A 20771-nucleotide genomic window follows, 5' to 3' on the forward strand; every position below is an offset into this window, starting at 1 on the left:
AATATAAATGACTAACGAAATTGATAAACATTTAACGTCACTTTTACCTTTATTGAAGACTCTTGTTGGCATATGGAAGACGGCGAGGAGGGGTGAGGAGGAGAGGTTATTGTTTGGAAGGGGAATCCCCTTCCATAAGGACTTAAGGTATCAAGGCCCTATCTGGAGTTACTTCCCTTCTTTGTCTTTTACTGGCACTAGGACCAGCTTGAAAGTCACTGTACCCGTCACACAAAAACCTGTCCAGAGAAGTCCGTCTCTGTAAGATTTTCTAAAACTGGACAAGGCATTGTCATTGAACATGTTGCAGACACGGCTTGCAACAGCTTTATTAGGGCGATATTCCTCCACAAAACTTTGCAACTCGCACCACTTTGCCCACATGACTTAAATCATTGAAGAAGGCATATTCTCCCCTCTCTCTTCCTCCTCCTCTGAAGCAATTTCCTCAGCTGCAGTCTGTTGCTGTTCCAGTTGAAGGTCTTGCAGCTCTTCAGTGGTTAGCTCTTCCCTGTGGTCGTCCACCAACTCTTCCACATCCTGGCCACTCACATCCAACCCCATGGACTTCCCCAAAGACACAATATTCTATTGTGTTTCTTGCCTTTATCAAAGGGCTGGCACTCGGAACTTTCTTTGGCCCCATGGTGGCTTATTTAGCAGTTGCACTCAATAAACAAGCACAAAAAACAGTGGATTATTACAAAATGTTTTGGATGAACGCGTGGGGTGATGCTCACTCAACGAGAAACAAAGGCAGACTGAGTCATGACCACATGGGATGCTTTGTAGGGGTGCTTGAGTGGCTGAGTCACGCAGATGCATTTGGTACGGACCATTTTCAACTCTACGAAAACTGATTAGATGTACGAAAACTGGAACAAAATTTCGACAAAAAGAAGTTGTTGAAAACCAAATCCTACGACAACTGCGGCATATGAAAACAGAGGTTCCATTGTACTAACGCTCTTATGTGGTTGTGAAGCATGGGTGATGAATGTTGCAACAAGGAGAAAGCTGGAGGCAGTGGAAATGTTGTATCTGAGGGCAGTGTGTGGTGTGAATATTGTACAGAGAATCTGTAGTTTGGAAATTAAGAGGAAGTGCAGGGTTACTAAGTGTGTTATCCAGAGGGCTGAAAAGGGGTTGATTGAGGTGGCTCAGACAGAGAGGATGGAACAAAATAGAATGACTTGGAGGAAGGAAGGCAGGGTAGGGTTTGGCCTAGGAAAGGTTGGAGGGAGGGGGGAAAAGGAGGTTTTGTGTGTGAGGGGCTTGACTTCCAGCAAGTGTGCGCAATCGTGTTAGATAGGAGCGAGTGGAGACAAATGGTTTGCATGACTTGATGTGCTGTTGGAGTGTGAGCAAAGTCACATTTACAAGGGATTCAGGTAAACTGGTTAGCCAGCCTTGAGTCCTGGAGGTGAAAAGTATGGTGCCTGTACTCCGAAGGAGTGATCCCCCCATATTTCAAGATTAGCAAGCAGTGAGGACTACACTGCAAAATGTGAAAAACTTAATTATTTCAGATAAATTAAGAATTAAGGAAACTCTTAAGCTGTTTTCAAGGTATCATGAATCTAATCCTATTTTTCCCGTATATTTTTCAGTCCTTATTACTCTGATTCACACTAACAGCATGTTTTCAAGAGTGTAACCCTCACAATAATTTTTTTCTTTACAGTTATGTGAAAAATAGCATAGATTTACTTAAGCTTTGATGAGGTACTTGTCTTTGTGATTTTTTTAAAATTTTGTGATGTATATGATCTTATTAAAAAAAAAATGTACTGCTCTTGATAATTGGATACATCACTTCTGATATTGTATTAATTCATCTGACCACTGTCATTTTTTTATGGATGTTTGCCATTTATAGTCTTAACCTTCCTTTGTATCTTACCTTTTCCTGCTTATCAAGGCCATCTTGGTACTTTAAAGCTACATATTTTTCTTTTATATAATGAGTGTGAGCAGTGTAATATTTTGTGAAGGGATTCAGGGAAACCAGTAAGCTGGACTTGAGTCCTGGAGGTAGGAAGTACATACAATGCCTGCACTTTAAAGATGTTTAGAGTGACATCTAAACTGTCATATCTGCATGCCACTTCAAAGACGGTGATAGTGTGAATGACGGTGAAAGTGGTACACACTGGCCATCTCCCACCCTGCCTCGGTGGGAGACGGTCAGCGTGTTAAAAAAAAAGTTTACTTTCTAGTATGGCCATTATGGTTGCTTAACTGGGTTACTGTGTTAATCATGATATAGTCTATGTGCTAACACACTATTGGCAGTCTTTTGTATTTCATTTGGCCAAGTTTCACATGTTAATGAGTTCTTTAGTGTTTGTGGAATTCGGATATAAATGCTTGAACAGAGGTGTTAAAGGCTTTTTTGGCATTTCTTTGTGTGTTTTAGGTACTGAAATTCATAGTGTCCTCTATGCGCTCTCCTGAAGAGATGGCAATGTTACAAACCAATCAGGAGGATGAAGAGAAGTTTCGTCAGGAGTTCCAGGAATACCAGGAGAAGACGAAAAAAGCACGTGATGAGTGAGTGTTTGTCCTCCCTCACTCCCTCTCCCATGTATTTTTTTTTTTTCAACTCTCATAGGTTTAATTTTTTCTAGTTTCCTACTTGATCCTTTTCTTGTAATATGGATTCTTTTATATTTTCACAGGTTTTAGGTAGTATTATACAGTCAAAAAAATTGACAGCCAACCTACCACATGTGCAAACGTGTCTTTTGTGAAATTAAGTGAATGTATGTCACTTCCAAGTCTGCAACAAATTGGATTTCAGGTATTTGAGTTGATGAGCTTCTTGCTCTTTCTTCTCTATACTCACCTCCAGCAAGTGACAGCCTGTGGGTATGAGAAGCCTACCTTCCACACCCAGATACCCCTGGGGGTGGAAGTATTCCTTAGATAAGGCTGGGCTTTAAAATGAGCTAAGGTAGGACAACAGCTCTTAGCTTGTAACATTAATTTGTGTAAAAAAAAAAAATCACCAATACTTTGGCACACCCCTAATATTAATGTTCTAAAAGAAATGAAAAAAAGATGTTTGGAAGAAGTGAGGAAAGCATAGTAGATAACGTGATACAGGTCATGTTTGTTCAGCACTGTACCCATACTGGACGACCCCCTTTTCCCCCCTAACCTTTCCAGTATCTTTCTGATCTTTTTATTGAAGCTTTTAAATAGGTTTACCATTATAAATAGAGGAAAAAGTTAAAATGAAATGGGAAGGGTAGCCAAGACAGGAAAACGAATTATGAAGAGTGGAAATTTCTGCTGGAAGGAACTGAGGATCACAGATGTGAAGAGCATGGAGAAAGAGGGAGATAAGAACACTTTTCTTGACAGGGGAAGCATGATAGGACATTGAGTCCCTCTTCACCAATGTCCCTCTTGATGATGTCCTTGATTTTCTTAGAAGGCCCATGTAGGGTTTCTTCATCTCCCTATACCTATTGATGTCTTTCTTGATCTTATTTGCATCTGTGTGGACTCTAATTCCTTTTCCTTCCAAGGGAAATACTATTCTCAAACCTTCGGTGTTGCTATGGGCTCTCCTTTCTCTCTTGTCCTTGCTAATCTTTACATGGAATACCTCGAGACTGTTCTTCCTACCATCGATGTGCGCCCTTCACTCTGGCTCCACTATGTAGGTGACATCTTTGCTCTGTGGCCTCATGACCCTTGTTTCTTCCAACCTTTTCTTGAAGCTCTTAATAATCTTGCCCCTTCCATTAAGTTTAAAGCTGAATGGGAATCTAATTCCTTGCTTCCTTTCCTTGATGTCCATGTCCACCACTCAGATACAGGTTTTTCCTTTTCCCTTTACCGCAAACCTATGCACAGTGGCATGTACATTCACTACTTTTCCAAGGAAAGTGTTCTTATCTTCCTCTTTCTCAGTGCCCTCTGCATCTGTGATCCTCAGTTCCTTCCAGCAGAAATTTCCACTCTTCATAATTCGTTTTCTCGTCTTAGCTACCCTTCCCGTTTCATAGACTCTGCCCTCTCACGTGCTAAACATAATTTCTTCTCTTGCAAACTCTCTACTCCTGGGAACTCTTCTGTCCTCTGCCTTCCCTACATTTCCGGTCTTTCTAATCTCAACAACTCTCTCTCCGTTCCTTAGACATCAAGCTTACTTTCCACCAGACTAACACTCTTCGCACTAATCTCGTTCATACCTGTCCTCCCTCTACAGATGTTCCTGGTGTCTACTCTATTTCTTGCTCCTCCTGTCCTCTTCAATACTTTGGAGAAACTGGCCGATCTCTTTCTGACAGATTTAGGGAGCACAAAAATTGTGTTAGGCTTGCCGACACTAACAATGCTCTTTTCTGTCACATCAGAGATGACAGCCATCCAATTGACTGATCTGCTCCAACTTTAACAGTCGCTGTCTGGTTGAATCCTCCCTAATACACAACTTTCCTTGTATGAATCTTAATCCTGGCTTCATCTCTGTAGATGCCTTCCTCTCCCACTACATTGTAAAATGCTCCAAACTTCAGAACACCCGTGACTTAACTTGATTCCTCCTTTTTCTTCTCCCTCTTTCCCTTTCCTCTTTCCTTTTTCCTTTTTCTTTTCTGGGTTGTCTGTCTTTCTTCTGCCTTGTGTTTCTGTTCGTTCATTATTTATTTTATTATTTCCCCCCCTGACTTCTGTGTTCTTGCTCTCCCTCTGTGGGCACCTAGCTCCCTTGCAGTGCTCCTCTTTCTTAGTATTTGACTGGCTCCTCCTCCTTACTTCCCCACCACTACTTCCTTCCACTGCCACCGCCGCCACTGCTGCTTCTGCTTCTGCTGCTGCTTCTGCTGCTGCTTCTGCTGCTGCTTCTTCTGTTGCTTCTGCTGTTGCTTCTTCTGCTGCTTCTTCTGCTGTTGCTTCTGCTTCTGCTTCTTCTGCTTCTTCTTCTGCTGCTGCTGCTGCTGCTGCTGCTGCTGCTGCTGCTGCTGCTGCTGCTGCTACTGCTTCTTCTGCTTCTTCTATACCCTTCCTGCTCTACTTCTTGTTAGTGTGACTTTGCAAATGGTCCAAGTCAGACCGAAACGTCGCCGTAAGCTCCTCTCTTCTATGTGTGGGTTATTTGTGTACCGTTCCAGTCATGGTAGTGTGCCTTTTTTTTTTTTCTCAATTAAATCACGACACTAACAGAACTTTTAAATTTGGGGCCGTGATAGCAAAAGGGGTTAATGAAGCATACTGTACGTTTTTAATAACTGAAATAATGTAAAATCTGAAACCACTTTCAAAGAATGATTATCCCCTCATATGGATATGTGAGGAGTGCCTGCACTCTTGAAGGAGGAGGCTGGGATGATGCAGTCAGAGGGTAATCCGATCATGATGTCAGCACACTTTTGGAAAGATAGTGGTTAAATGACTATGGTGAACGTGTTTTCATTTTTGGTCTCCTCATGGAAGACCCATTGAGTTAAAGTACCTGTAAGGTAGATCTGAAAAAATTAGAAAGGCAAAATTGTGTTTTGAAAAAAAAAAAAAAACTTAGGTCTCTAGTCTGCCTCATATATAGAATTATCAGTGGTTTATTAATTAAAATCATTGTTAGAAGGCAGCTGTGGAATAAACAGCCATCTGTTGGTATCCAACATTGGAGGTCATACATAGATTGATAAGATAAAAGATTTGAAGAGTTTCCAACATGGCATATGTCATTCAGTATCATATTTAATATTGCTTTTTCATTAAGTTTTTATGCTTGCTGGAGAAAAGAAGTAATATTCTTTCTATGCCTATATCTAAGGATAGGATGGTACCAAATTGTTTGCAGATACCCAGTTTTTGACCAATATCTTTTTTTTTTTTTTTTTTTTTTACGGTATGATTAACATATTCAGTATAACTCGTGGCATCATTATAACGTGACTGCAAATGAACCACAGAACGGGTGGGCTTTGAACCCAGTGAACCGAATGAATAAGGCACTCGGACATCTGGCCAAGTGGCTTATTCACTGTCCTGGAATGTATATAGTGTTTATTTCAGACTGTTTTTAAATTTAAATTTTCTTTAATTTTGTAAAATTGGCCAGATTGTCGACCATTCCCAGGAATTTTTTAGCAGATATCAACGAGATCAAAATCTGTCGATACCCATCAGTACCATTAGAACTTACCAATACAGTGATACCTCGAGTTTTGAACAGATCCCAACTCGAACAGTCATGTAAGTGTATTTTTGTAAATGCTTTTGTAAGTGTATTTTTTGGGGTCTGAAACAGACTAATTTAATTTACACTATTCCTTATGGGAACAAATTCGTTCAGTATCGGCACTCTAACAGTCTTCGGGAACGAATCAAGTTCGTAACTCGAGATACCACTGTACAGTAGGGCCCCACTTATTCGGCAGGTTAGGTTCCAGGCTACTGCTGGAAAGCAGACTTCACCAGAAAGCAGAACTCCATTTTTTCCATTTATAAATCCATATAAATGCCAGATAACAAGTTTACACTAACATATATTATGTTAACAATAGAACTAAGCATTAAAAAGTAAAATACACACACAGTACACTCATTATTTACCTCAAAATATTTGTAGTCTTAATGTAAGGCAAAAGGTGAGTAGTATTTACAATAAGAAGTCAAGTGTGGTAGCCCTCCTGGCCACCCCATCCACACATATTATGCTACAATGCTTAAAGCTCCCTGGAGCAGTGAAATGCATATAGAGTACACGCATTACTCACCTTAAAATATTTGTAGTCTTAATGGTCTTAATGTAGGGTGAGAGGTGAAAAGTATTTATTTGTAGAAAGTCGTGTGGGAGGTATGGCATCCTGCCTGGCCACTTATACCTACTATGACATTAAGCTCCCTAGAGTGATAAAATGCATATAGAATAGTACACTCATTAATTACCTTAAAATATTTGTAGTCTTAATGTAGGGTGAGAGGCGAGTTTTATTGGTATGAAGTCAGGTTGGGAAGTATGGGTAGTCAGGAAGGGCAGCCCTCACCACCCCACCCACACATAATGTAAACAAACCAGACGAATGCGTCTGTTTTCGTCACTTTAAATTGTGTACAAGTTGCCTGGCTACCGCAAGTCCTACAAGTTCCCTGGCTACCGCAAGTCCTACAAGTTGCCTGGCTACCGCAAGTCCTACAAGTTGCCTGGCTACCACAAGTCCTACAAGTTGCCTGGCTACCACAAGTCCTACAAGTTACCTGGCTACCACAAGTCCTACAAGTTGCCTGGCTACCACAAGTCCTACAGGTTGCCTGGCTACCACAAGTCCTACAAGTTGCCTGGCTACCCCAAGTCCTACAGGTCGCCTGGCTACCACAAGTCCTACAGGTCGCCTGGCTACCACAAGTCCTACAGGTCGCCTGGCTACCACAAGTCCTACAGGTCGCCTGGCTACCACAAGTCCTACAGGTCGCCTGGCTACCACAAGTCCTACACGTCGCCTGGCTACCACAAGTCCTACAAGTCGCCTGGCTACCACGTCTCATGTTTGTTAATTTATTCTACTGTGGGGTGTGTTTAGATGGATTAAGGAAAATGTCTATATTAATGTTTTATATGATATTCAATGTTCCTTAGAGTGATTATTGTGTTATTATTATTATCATTATTAATAAGACACTCTTAGTGATTTTAATGTGTACCTGCATGCCAGCACAGTGTGTAAGTTTACTTAGGTACAGGTACACATACGTATAATTATCAGTTATAATAATAATGTAGGTACGTAGTCTGCCTGGGCTACATACCTACACCTACCTACATAGCTACACAATATTTAATGTGGGCCAGAATCATATTATTACCATCGACATACCGTGTTCACTGACTTTAATCGTTTCTCACAACTACCATCATGAACAAAGGGAGAAGTAATGAATAATTCTTGCCAAGAATTCTAAACAAAAGCGTTATGTATTAAAGGGAGTGACGTAATGTTTTCCCTCCGCCCGGCTACCACACCTCCATAGTATATAAACATAAAATTTTTATATGTTATGTAACGTGTTTCTTATATATTTTTGCAGAAAATATCGTAGATGGATTAATGAAAATGTCTACATTGTCGTAAAATTAGACATTTAACATGCCCAAGAGTGATTATTATTACATAATAGAGAGATGTGCATATGGAGAATGTAAACAAACCAGGTGGTCCGAGCCATATTTGAAAGACCACTTGCCGTATAGAAAGTTTTGGTCATAATTTGAGATCGCCATATTAGCAGAACACTGTAAGGCAAAACCCCGAAAAGCGGTGCCCTACTGTACTTAATTTTAGGCCAATACTAATGATACCAGTATTTTGGCATGCCCATATACAGTACAGTATACACACAGGAAACAAGTACTGTTGTAGATTGGTAGACCAGAACTGTCGAGGGAGGTACCACCATCCTGTATACCTGTGAAACATAAGCTTGTTAAACATTTTTGCAGTGGCTGGAGTGTTAGTGTTTGCTTTATAAATATGTAGGATGGCAGGCAAATTTTACACACTTCTACTTACATTCTTTTCACATTTATCTTTGCTTTCCTGTGTGTTTTTTAGTTTTATTACCTCTTCAAGGGGGGCTCCTTGGCGTGGTGAAGAGGCTTTTGGTCTGAGGAATTAGACCTGTCGGTCTACTTCCTCAGACCGAACCTAATTACCCCCCAATCCCCCGTTCCCTATCCCATCCTCCCCTTTTTCCTTTCCTCCTCCTCCTCCCCACCCCTCCCTTTTGCCCTTCCTTTTTTTTTTTTTTTTTTCTCTCTCTCCCACAGGCACGCTAGTTCCTAGGTAGGGGAAAGGGTACCGGGGTCCATCCCATTCCATTGAGGTTCTTGGCGGTGGCGTAGTTTGCCGTGGAATCTGGATTGCCTGGGGATGTCCTGATCCCTCTCCGGTATCCCGGAGGATGGCTTTGGGTGTCTCTCGGGCGACGGGTGTATCTCTGGAAGCCACCTTTCGGATTCCGGGGGTGGTGGCCGAAGGAGGTATGCTTTGTGGCGGATTTCCGGCCGCCTTCTCTTTTGTCCACCGAGGTAGCTCGGCAGATGTGAGGTTCCTATCCCGGATTGCCGGTTTACTGGCATGATGGGTAGGGTATGGCACGGGTTCCATGCTGCATCTGCGCTACTTGCGGTGCTGAGGTCCTCTTGGGCGCGGAGGGAGGTTTCTGGCCCTTTCATTCCTCCTAGGAACTGTCCCTCCCCGGTCCCCCCTTTTTTTATTCTTTTTTTTCTTTTTTTTTTTCTTTTCTTTTTTTTTTTCTTAAAAACAAAAAGAAAGAAGTAACCTAACCATGGCAGCCCTAGTCCATGAACCTGCTACCCCCAGGCCCCTTCTTGATACCGCACCCCGTTCTGACCCCGCCTCGTCTTTGGACCACTCTTCGGACACTCCTCATGCCTCTGTACCTCTTGCCGGTGCTGTTTCCTCACCCGCTTCAGGTACTGAGGCCTCGACTGACTCCTTCGATTTATCTGACCTTCGCTCTCCTCTGACTATGCTTCCGGCCTCTCCCTCTACGGTGCGGCAATTTTCGAATCGCCGGCCCATTCCACGTCGGACCAACTCTGGTCCCACGCCTAAACGACAACGACAATTACCTGCTGATGATACTTCTCCACCTTCTCGTTCTTCTCAGAAAAGATCGACACGTCCTTCACTACCTTTCCACGCTCAGTTTCAGACTGCACAGTGGACTAAATTCTTCACTTTACGACCGACTTCCTCTACTGCCTATCTTTCTGACCACAGTATTGGCAAGGCACTCCTATGCCATGTTGGTAAAGATATTTCGTTTCATGCTCTTAAGAGCGGTACGCGCATCGTCGCCGTACAGAATGCTACCCAGGCTCATGAGCTTTCTCGTCTTTCCCACATCGATACTGTTCCTGTAACTATTGAAAAGCATCATTCCCTGAATTCTTGTAGTGGTACCATCATTCTGCCCCATACCATAGTTCAACAAAATTTCCAGACATGTGGCACTGACATTCTTGAACAGCTGGAACTCCAAGATCTCCCAATCCTCAAGGTAGACACTTACGTTCTTCCTGCCCGTGGGCGGAGACGATACCCTAGCAATGTGGCTCGTTTAACTTTTGAAAGCCGTGAACTCCCATCCTCAGTTTATGTAGCAGGACATCGGTTACAAGTTTGAAAGGTGATCCCTACACTGCAACAGTGTAGAAATTGCTGGCGATTTGGCCATCCAGCGAAATACTGCAGATCTATCGCCGAATGCCCAGTCTGTGGTGCCGATGACCATTCTAATACGTTTTGCATTCGACCTCCCTCTTGCCTTAATTGTCATGAGGCTCACCCTTCGTACTCTCGCCGTTGTCAAGTCTACTTAAACGAGCGGGAAATCCGTTACCTCAGAGGCAGTAGGTCTCCCTTATGCCATGGCAGTTTCTCATCTCCGCCTCCAAGGGAGACTACCTCGTGTTTCTTATTCCTGTGTTTCAAAACGTCCCCCCACTTCTGGTATCCCATCTTCTGCACCCACCTCTGTGGTTACCTCTCCCATAGTCACTCCTGTAGCTAATTCTTTTGCTGTCCTCGGCTCAGACGTCCCTACTTCAATGTCTCAGTCTGATCTTGCTTCTTCGTGTTCTCTCTCACAAGCCTCAGTAGCGACGAGATCTCGTATGACACCTCCTCCCAATCGTCCCTCTACTTCTCAAAAGTCAAAAAAAGGTCCGTTAACACCTACCCATCTTCCACCTCCTCATTTTCCCTTCCCTGTCTCTGTACCTGGTTCTCCCCCTCTCACTGGCTCTGTTACAAGTGTAGAGGTTCACCCTCCTCCTCGTACTGTACCTTCCTCCCCTGTTCCCTCCCAAGTTTCTTCCTCTTTGGCCACCTTCCAGGTTTCTGCCTCTTCTGTCCCCTTCCACGCTTCTCCAGTTCCCTCCACCCTTCCGTCCCCCCCTACCTTGGTACAGTCCATTACAGTTCCAATCTTTACTCATCCTCCCCCTACCATTTCCAATATTGTCTCCCATACGACGTCTCTGAATTCTGAAACACTTGAAGCAATCTCTGAATATATTGCAGAGACCAAACCATCAATGGACACTGATCCACCCTCCGCTCCTTCTCTCTCCTCTACTCCATCTGCGCAACTCCTTTCTTCACAGCGCACCGTTCCTTCGCTGCTTGAACGTTTTCCACTGCCTCCGCGTGTGGACTTTTCTAACCCCTCTAGTCCGTAGGAACCCTTACCTGCGGATTTCAGGTATCTTTATCATTGCCAATCGTGGCCTATTTACAGTGGAATATACGCGGCCTCAGGGGTAATCGGGGTGAGCTTCAGATGTTACTCTCCCAGTTTTCCCCTGTTGGTGTTTGCTTACAGGAACCAAAATTACACTGCTGTTATCTCTCCCATCTCAGGGTATAATTTATTGTATTCTTCAGATCCTTTTCCTGATGGGACCTTTAATGAAAGTGCCCTTCTTCTACGCACTGATATTCTGTACCATCAGCTATTTGTTCGTACTTCGCTGCATTACACAGCAGCCCATATCCACTTGCATAGGTGGTATACACTCTGTTCTTTATATCTCTCTCCTTCTCAGGTATTATCTTTCCGGATATTGCCTTTCTTGTTTCGTCATTACCACCACCGATTCTGTTACTTGGTGATTTTAATGCCCACCATTTCCTCTGGGGGGGTCTCACTGTGATTCCCGTGGCATTCAGTTAGAGGCTTTTCTTGCCACCCACCCCCTCCATGTTTTAAATACAGGTACTCGCACCCATTTTGATCCTCGGACTCACACTCTCTCTTGCATCGATCTCTCAGTCTGCTCTTCCTCCGCCGCATTAGACTTCACTTGGTCTGTTCTTCCGGACTTACATGACAGCGATCATTTCCCAATCATTCTTACTTCCCCTTCATATTCACCACCTCTTCGCATCCCACGCTGGCAATTTGATCAGGCAAATTGGAACCTTTACTCACACCTAACTGTTTTTAGAGAGGTTCCTTCTTCGTCCTCCATCGATGAGCTTTTACACCTCTTCTCGTCCTCCGTTTTAACCGCAGCTTCTCATTCTATACCCCAAACTTCGGGCAGGCATTCTCAGAAATGCGTGCCTTGGTGGTCTCCTGCTTGTGCTCGTGCAGTACGTTTGAAACGCGCTGCATGGGGCAGGTACCGGTACAATAGAACCACAGAGAGACTTCTTGAATTTAAGCAGAAGCGTGCGATCGCTCGCCGTGTCATCCGTGACGCTAAACGCACTTGCTGGCAAGATTATGTCTCCCCCATCACCTCTGCTTCCTCTAAGAGTGCAGTCTGGAAAAATGTACGAAAACTGAGTGGTAAATATTCTCCTGACCCGGCTCCTGTTCTGCGGGTTGCCGGTGTTGATATAGCAAACCCACTAGATGTTGCCAATGAAATTGACAATCATCTGGTCCGTATTTCTCAGGGACTCCATCTATGCCCCTCATTTCTTTCCTCAAAGTCTGCCAGAGAGTTAGCACCCTTGGACTTTCCTTCTCTCAGAGAAGAACAGTATAATGTGCCTTTTACACTTCAAGAACTGGAGGCAACACTCTCAGCTTGCCGATCATCGGCAGCTGGGCCCGACGACATTCATATTCGTATGCTACAACATTTACATCAGTCAGCCCTTGCAGTCCTATTATGCCTTTACAATCTTATTTGGTCACAAGGAGTTCTTCCACAGCTGTGGAAATCCGCCATTGTTCTCCCTTTCCGCAAACCAGGCACTACGGGACATGAAACCTCCCACTATCGTCCCATTGCTCTTACCAGTGCAGTTTGCAAAGTGATGGAATGCCTAGTAAATAGACGTTTAATGTGGTATTTAGAGACACACAACAGTCTCTCCACTCGTCAATATGGCTTTCGTAAGGGACGTTCTACCATAGACCCCTTACTACGCTTGGATACGTATGTTCGTAATGCCTTTGCGAATAACCACTCAGTTATTGCCATATTTTTTGACCTTGAGAAGGCATATGACACAACTTGGAGGTATAATATTTTAGCCCAAGCCCACTCCCTAGGCCTTAGAGGCAATCTACCATCCTTCCTTAAGAACTTTTTAACTGACAGGCATTTCCGTGTTTGGGTTAATAATGTGCTCTCCCTGGACTTTATCCAAGCTGAAGGTGTCCCCCAGGGATGTGTTCTGAGCACAACACTTTTTCTCCTTGCTATTAATGATTTGGCCTCTAGTCTTCCATCAAATATTTGGTCATCACTCTATGTTGATGACTTCGCTATTGCCTGTGCAGGCGCTGACTGTCACCTTATTACAGTTTCTCTCCAGCATGCAGTCGACTGTGTTTCCAATTGGGCCACCACACGTGGGTTTAAATTTTCCAGCACTAAAACCCACCAAATTACTTTCACTAGACACTCTGTCATCTCCGATCATCCTTTGTACCTCTATGGCTCCCGTATCCCTGAACGTGATAGTCAAGTTTCTGGGCCTCCTCTTTGATCATAGGTTATCCTGGAAACCTCACATTACCTCTCTGAAGGCAACTTGCCACAGCCGGCTGAACCTCTTAAAACCCTTGCTCATCTTTCATGGGGAGCTGATTGTCGAACCCTCCTTCGCCTACATTCCACCCTTATCTTATCGAAACTTGATTATGGTGACCAGATCTATTCAGCGGCATCTCCTGCTACTCTCTCTAGCCTTAACCCCATTCATCACCAAGGATTACGTTTATGCCTTGGTGCTTTTCGCTCTTCCCCTGTCAAGAGCCTCTATGCAGAAGCGAACGTTCCATCCTTATCTGATCGCCATGATGCCCATTGCCTTCGCTACTATGTACGCTCTCATGATCTCCGCAATCCTTCCATTTATAGAATGGTCACTGATATTAGTAGACATTCTTTATTTGTTCGCCGCCCCTGTTTACTCCGTCCCTTCTCTCTTCGCCTTCATTCGCTCTTGTCTTCTCTTCAATTACCACCTTTCTATGTACATGTAGCATCTCACTTTTCCCTACCCCCCTGGGAAGTTCCAGCTGTTTGAGTCTGTTCTTTCTCTCTCCCTTGCTCAAAAGCCCAACTGTCTACGGTCGCTTCCCGCTCTCATTTTCTTGACCATTTTCACTCTCATTCTCATGCCATTGCTGTGTACACAGATGGCTCTAAGTCTTCTGACGGCGTAGGATTCGCAGCAGTGTTTCCGGACAGCGTCGTACAAGGGCATTTACTATCTTTGGCTAGTATTTTTACTGCTGAATTGTATGCCATCCTTACAGCACTTATCCTTATTGCATCTATGCCTGTGTCATCATTTGTGGTTGTCTCAGACTCCCTTAGTGCTTTACAGGCTATACAGAAATTTGATACACCTCACCCCTTAGTCCTCCGTATCCAACTTTGGCTACGCCGCATCTTTACCAAGCATAAAGATATTGTTTTTTGTTGGGTCCCTGGTCATGTTGACGTACAGGGCAATGAACAGGCAGACACTGCTGCGCGGTCAGCAGTACATGACCTACCAGTTTCATGTATTGGTATTCCATTTACGGACTATTTTGCTGCAATATCTTCCCAACTTCACACCCGTTGGCAACAACGTTGGTCTACTATGCTCGGCAACAAACTTCAATCTATTAAACCGAGTATAGGTTACTGGCCGTCTTCTTATCACCAGTGTCGAGGTTGGGAGACTACTCTCTCCCGTCTTCACATTGGCCATACTCGTCTTACTCATGGATATCTCATGGAGAGGCGCCCTGCTGCTCTCTGTGAGAATTGCCAAGTTCCATTATCAGTCAGCCACATTCTGTTGGACTGCCCACTTTATCAACGAGCACGCAGAATTTACCTCCGTCGTCGTCTTCGCTCTGCTGCTCTCTCTTTACCTTCCCTTCTCGCTGATGGACCCACCTTTCATCCAGACTCTCTCATAGACTTTTTGACAACAACTGACTTACTTCACAAATTCTGATACCTTAGCCCTTTCTACTTCAATCTCTTGCAACCCCCTACCCCCGTACTATCCCCTGCCCCGCTGTTTTCTGTAACCTACTGATCATCCCTCCTCCCTTCTGCCATGCAATACCCTCGCTTCCTTCCCTACCCTGCAGCGCTGTATAGCCCTTGTGGCTTAGCGCTTCTTTTTTGATTATAATAATAATAATTAGTTTTATTACTGTAATATTTATTTTCAAATTTAGGAGGTCTGGTACGTGATGAGTCTGTGGAAGTTATGATCATCAGAACCACTGACAACTATGATGTAATTTTTTTTTTCCTAGTGTTAGATGTTGGCATTGTTTCTATTCTATGCAATGCCTCATTATTGGTAATGTATTTTGTTGTATTAAAAGATAGATTGATATGTTTTTTAATAAGAGTATGCAGTCAGTGAGTTGGTAGTAGCTTACCTATCCATTGTACAGCATCGAGGCAGAGTAGTGGTAAATTTGCCTAGTGTTGACTCAGATGGCACGAATCTTTGTGTTAGCCTTCCTGAAGTTATTGAATAATTCAGAACTTCACTGTTAGAGAGTTTAAAGTGAACATTTTGTTAATATGATGTTATATGTCTGCACATCTTTACTCAGGTACATTGCACAGAATCCAGATGCTGTACAAAAAGACAAAGAGGAGGAGTATGAGAGCTGGGAACAAAGGGAATTGCGCCAGATATTCCACGGACAGAGTCAGGTGACTTATTTTTGGGATTGTTTATTGCATGGAGAGACTGTAGAGCACACAGGTACTCATCATCTTTATCCACATTTAAGGGTCTTAAAAAACCATCCCAGAACAATTTTCCAGTTGGTTTTGCAATCATATTAGTAAAGCTGTTGCTATTTACTTGTCTTAAGGTGCAACATTATGTAAGGAAAAGTACAGTATTACATTTCTCGTAGCAAACACCATATACACAGGAGTACCATGAATCAACAAATCAAAGTGGAAGTTAGGTGTGAAAAACCACCCGGAAATGTTTGTACTGTATGTAATTTTTTTAGATTTCATATTTCAAAACTGATTTGGTTATCCTTCAGATCCATGAGATTATACGGCAATTACACTCCAAAATGGATGAAATTATTGGTCGGCAAGAACGAACATTGGGCTTGGTTTCTGCGGTTCACTCTGGATTAGGTAAGTTAATTTTGACCCTGTGGGACATCTGAATATTGAATTTTAATAAACAAAAGGGAAACCAAGGCAAATCTGAAAGGCTGATTGATAGTTGGATTAATATTCGAGTGTGGGGGTGTTGTTCCTTTAGTATTGACATAGGAGAGAGACTCTTTGGCTGACATTGAAAAAAATACTGGAGTGGATAATACACTTACGATAATGAAACATTCTGTCAGATTCTGTTTCTGACTGACCAAATCCTTTACATTAAATCTGTTAGAGTAATAAATGAAAGGAATTGGGAAAATGGCTTTGTTCATGTATTTATTTTTCATAAATGTTTTAAATAATTCATTATGTAAGGCTGATGTGGAAGCTACGAACACAGTAGGCTTAAAAGACAAGCTCCAATATTAATTGGATGAGATTTTGTTTGAAAAATATGAGCTGTGATAGGAGGAAGAATGTTTTCTTCAGGAATGTCTGCTAATGGAGTTTCACAAGTGTCAATACTTTTGGTAACTTTCTTTATGAAGTTTACATCTTGTATAAAATTCTGCAATACCTGTATGTCAACTACACATGTAAAAGTATAACACAGAAGTGATATACTTTAGACCAAAGAAGAAAGGTGGAGACACTGCTGTGTACTATACTAGTGAATTCAGTTGTATGAATATGATTAACACTAATGGTGAATATGAATTTTCTCAATTTAAAGTCAGTACTATTGATCTAATAACAGTTTGGAGCAATTTCCAAAATACCTCAAACCAGTATACCAGGCTTCAGTGGCAATCTAATAAACAAGATAATGAGCAACTCTGCAAGTCGTATAATTACTGATGACTTTAGTATGGCTGTTGTCAAACAACCCCGTCATGCTTCCTGCACAGTGTTTATTCTTGCCTCTTTAATACTCTGTCAAAAAATCAGATTCACCAAAATTTCTGCTTCTGTTCTTGATCACATCTGACCCTAATTAACAGCATTTGAGGGTACAGGTATAATCGAACAGGACAACTAATCACTTAGCTATTTTCACATTTACTAACAAAAATAAATGCTTCATACATCGTTTCAAGCTATTGTAATGCCTTTCAATAATTCAATTGAAGAGCAAACCTTTCCAGGTGTTCTCGAAAGATCCAACATAACAACCATCCACAAAGGTAAAGATTCAACTAAAGTTAATAACTACACTCCAGTTTCAGTGTACAAATGCAATAACAAATATTTGAGAAAGTAATGCACAAGAAGCTGTACATGGTACACATCCTTAACCAGGACAATTTGCTTACTCCTTAATTTGATTCAGACCTTAAAAAAAAAAAAATAGGTGGCACATTATTAACAACAGTTCAGTTTATTCAGCACTTGAAAAAAAAGTGAGTATCTGTTAGACAATTTATTGATCTACAAAAGACTTTTGGTATGCCTCGGTAATGAACAATAGTATATAGACATAAATGATACTTCTTCTAGTACTCTACCAATGAATTTGAGATCTCTTCTTTATCTTACTATATCAAGGACTTCCTTAATGCTACCCAGCATCTGTAACCTATCTGTTTGGATGATGACACAACCCCTTGATATGAAGCACCATAGTTTACAGTGAACAAAAAGAGCTCAGCACCTAGATGATTACAAATCAACTCGCTCTTAATAATGGTTGGTACTTTTGTTTAATAAATGTATGAAAGAGGGGAAGGTACCTAGGGATTGGCGGAGAGCATGTATAGTCCCTTTATATAAAGGGAAAGGGGACAAAAGAGATTGTAAAAATTATAGAGGAATAAGTTTACTGAGTATACCAGGAAAAGTATACGGCAGGGTTATAATTGAAAGAATTAGAGGTAAGACAGAATATAGAATTGCGGATGAGCAAGGAGGCTTCAGAGTGGGTAGGGGATGTGTAGATCAAGTGTTTACATTGAAGCATATATGTGAACAGTATTTAGATAAAGGTAGGGAAGTTTTTATTGCATTTATGGATTTAGAAAAGGCATATGATAGTGGATAGAGGAGCAATGTGGCAGAAGTTGCAAGTTTATGGAATAGGTGGTAAGTTACTAAATGCTGTAAAGAGCTTTTATGAGGATAGTGAGGCTCAGGTTAGGGTGTGTAGAAGAGAGGGAGAATACTTCCCAGTAAAAGTAGGTCTTAGACAGGGATGTGTAATGTCACCATGGTTGTTTAATATATTTATAGATGGGGTTGTAAAAGAAGTAAATGCTAGGGTGTTCGGGAGAGGGGTGGGATTAAATTATGGGGAATCAAATTCAAAATGGGAATTGACACAGTTACTTTTTGCTGATGATACTGTGCTTATGGGAGATTCTAAAGAAAAATTGCAAAGGTTAGTGGATGAGTTTGAGAATGTGTGTAAAGGTAGAAAGTTGAAAGTGAACATAGAAAAGAGTAAGGTGATGAGGGTATCAAATGATTTTGATAAAGAAAAATTGGATATCAAATTGGGGAGGAGGAGTATGGAAGAAGTGAATGTTTTCAGATACTTGGGAGTTGACGTGTCGGCGGATGGATTTATGAAGGATGAGGTTAATCATAGAATTGATGAGGGAAAAAAGGTGAGTGTTGCGTTGAGGTATATGTGGAGTCAAAAAACGTTATCTATGGAGGCAAAGAAGGGAATGTATGAAAGTATAGTAGTACCAACACACTTATATGGATGTGAAGCTTGGGTGGTAAATGCAGCAGCGAGGAGACGGTTGGAGGCAATGGAGATGTCCTGTCTAAGGGCAATGTGTGGTGTAAATATTATGCAGAAAATTTGGAGTGTGGAAATTAGGAGAAGGTGTGGAGTTAATAAAAGCATTAGTCAGAGGGCAGAAGAGGGGTTGTTGAGGTGGTTTGGTCATTTAGAGAGAATGGATCAAAGTAGAATGACATGGAAAGCATATAAATCTATAGGGGAAAGAAAGAGGGGTAGGGGTCGTCCTCGAAAGGGTTGGAAAGAGGGGGTAAAGGAGGTTTTGTGGGCGAGGGGCTTGGACTTCCAGCAAGCGTGCATGAGCGTGTTAGATAGGAGTGAATGGAGACGAATGATACTTGGGACCTGACGATCTGTTGGAGTGTGAGCAGGGTAATATTTAGTGAAGGGATTCAGGGAAACCGGTTATTTTCATATAGTCGGACTTGAGTCCTGGAAATGGGAAGTACAATGCCTGCACTTTAAAGGAGTGGTTTGGGATATTGGCAGTTTGGAGGGATATGTTGTGTATCTTTATACGTATATGCTTCTAAACTGTTGTATTCTGAGCACCTCTGCAAAAGCAGTGATAATGTGCGAGTGTGGTGAAAGTGTTGAATGATGATGAAAGTATTTTCTTTTTGGGGATTTTCTTTCTTTTTTGGGTCACCCTGCCTCGGTGGGAGACGGCCGACTTGTTGAAAAAAAAAAAAAAAAAAAAAATATATATATATATTTATATATATTTATATATATATATATATATATATATATATAATATAGATATATATATATATATATATATAATATATATATATATATATATATATATATATATATATATATATATATATATATAATATATATATTATATAAATATAATATATATATATATATATATATATATATATATATAAATATATATATATATATATATAATATATATATTATATATATATAATATATATATATTTCTTTCAACACACCGGCCGTATCCCACCGAGGCGGGGTGGCCCAAAAGGAAAAACGAAAGTTTCTCCTTTTACATTTAGTAATATATACAGGAGAAGAGGTTACTAGCCCCTTGCTCCCGGCATTTTAGTCGCCTCTTACAACACGCATGGCTTACGGAGGAAGAATTCTGTTCCACTTCCCCATGGAGATAAGAGGAAATAAACAATAAGAACTAGAAAGAAAATAGAGGAAAACGCAGAGGGGTGTGTATATATGTGCTTGTACATGTATGTGTAGTGTGACCTAAGTGTAAGTAGAAGTAGCAAGACGAATATATATATATATTATATATATATATATATATATATATATATATATATATATATATATATATATATATATACACATATATATACAGTGGACCCCCGCATAACGATCACCTCCGAATGCGACCAATTATGTAAGTGTATTTATGTAAGTGCGTTTGTACGTGAATGTTTGGGGGTCTGAAATGGACTAATCTACTTCACAATATTCCTTAGGGGAACAAATTCGGTCAGTACTGGCACCTGAACATACTTCTGGAGAGAGAAAATATCGTTAACCGGGGGTCCACTGTATATATATATATATATATATTTTTTTTTTTCCAACAAGTTGGCCATCTCCCACCGAGGCAGGGTGACCCAAAAAAGAAAGAAAATCCCCAAAAAGAAAATGCTTTCATCATAATTCAACACTTTCACCACACTCACACATAATCACTGTTTTTGCAGAGGTGCTCAGAATACAACAGTTTAGAAGCATATATGTATAAAGATACACAACGTATCCCTCCAAACTGCCAATATCCCAAACCCCTCCTTTAAAGTGCAGGCATTGTACTTCCCATTTCCAGGACTCAAGTCCGACTATATGAAAATAACCGGTTTCCCTGAATCCCTTCACTAAATATTACCCTGCTCACACTCCAACAGATCGTCAGGTCCC

The 20771-nt window shown here is 41.6% G+C and overlaps 1 protein-coding gene across 4 annotated transcripts in view; it reads left to right on the forward strand.

Moving 5' to 3' along the window:
* Positions 1-20771, forward strand: part of ergic53 (protein ERGIC-53) — a 76677-nt gene that overhangs the window by 19975 nt on the left and 35931 nt on the right. For all 4 annotated transcript variants that reach the window (XM_070086716.1, XM_053776136.2, XM_070086717.1 and 1 more), the window contains 3 exons: positions 2420-2553; positions 15583-15685; positions 16033-16132. In XM_070086716.1, coding sequence (XP_069942817.1) covers positions 2420-2553; positions 15583-15685; positions 16033-16132 — 337 coding nt within the window. The remainder of the gene's footprint in view (positions 1-2419; positions 2554-15582; positions 15686-16032; positions 16133-20771) is intronic.

This window comes from Cherax quadricarinatus, chromosome 19 (assembly GCF_038502225.1).
Source record: "Cherax quadricarinatus isolate ZL_2023a chromosome 19, ASM3850222v1, whole genome shotgun sequence".
NCBI classification, from domain to species: domain Eukaryota; kingdom Metazoa; phylum Arthropoda; class Malacostraca; order Decapoda; family Parastacidae; genus Cherax; species Cherax quadricarinatus.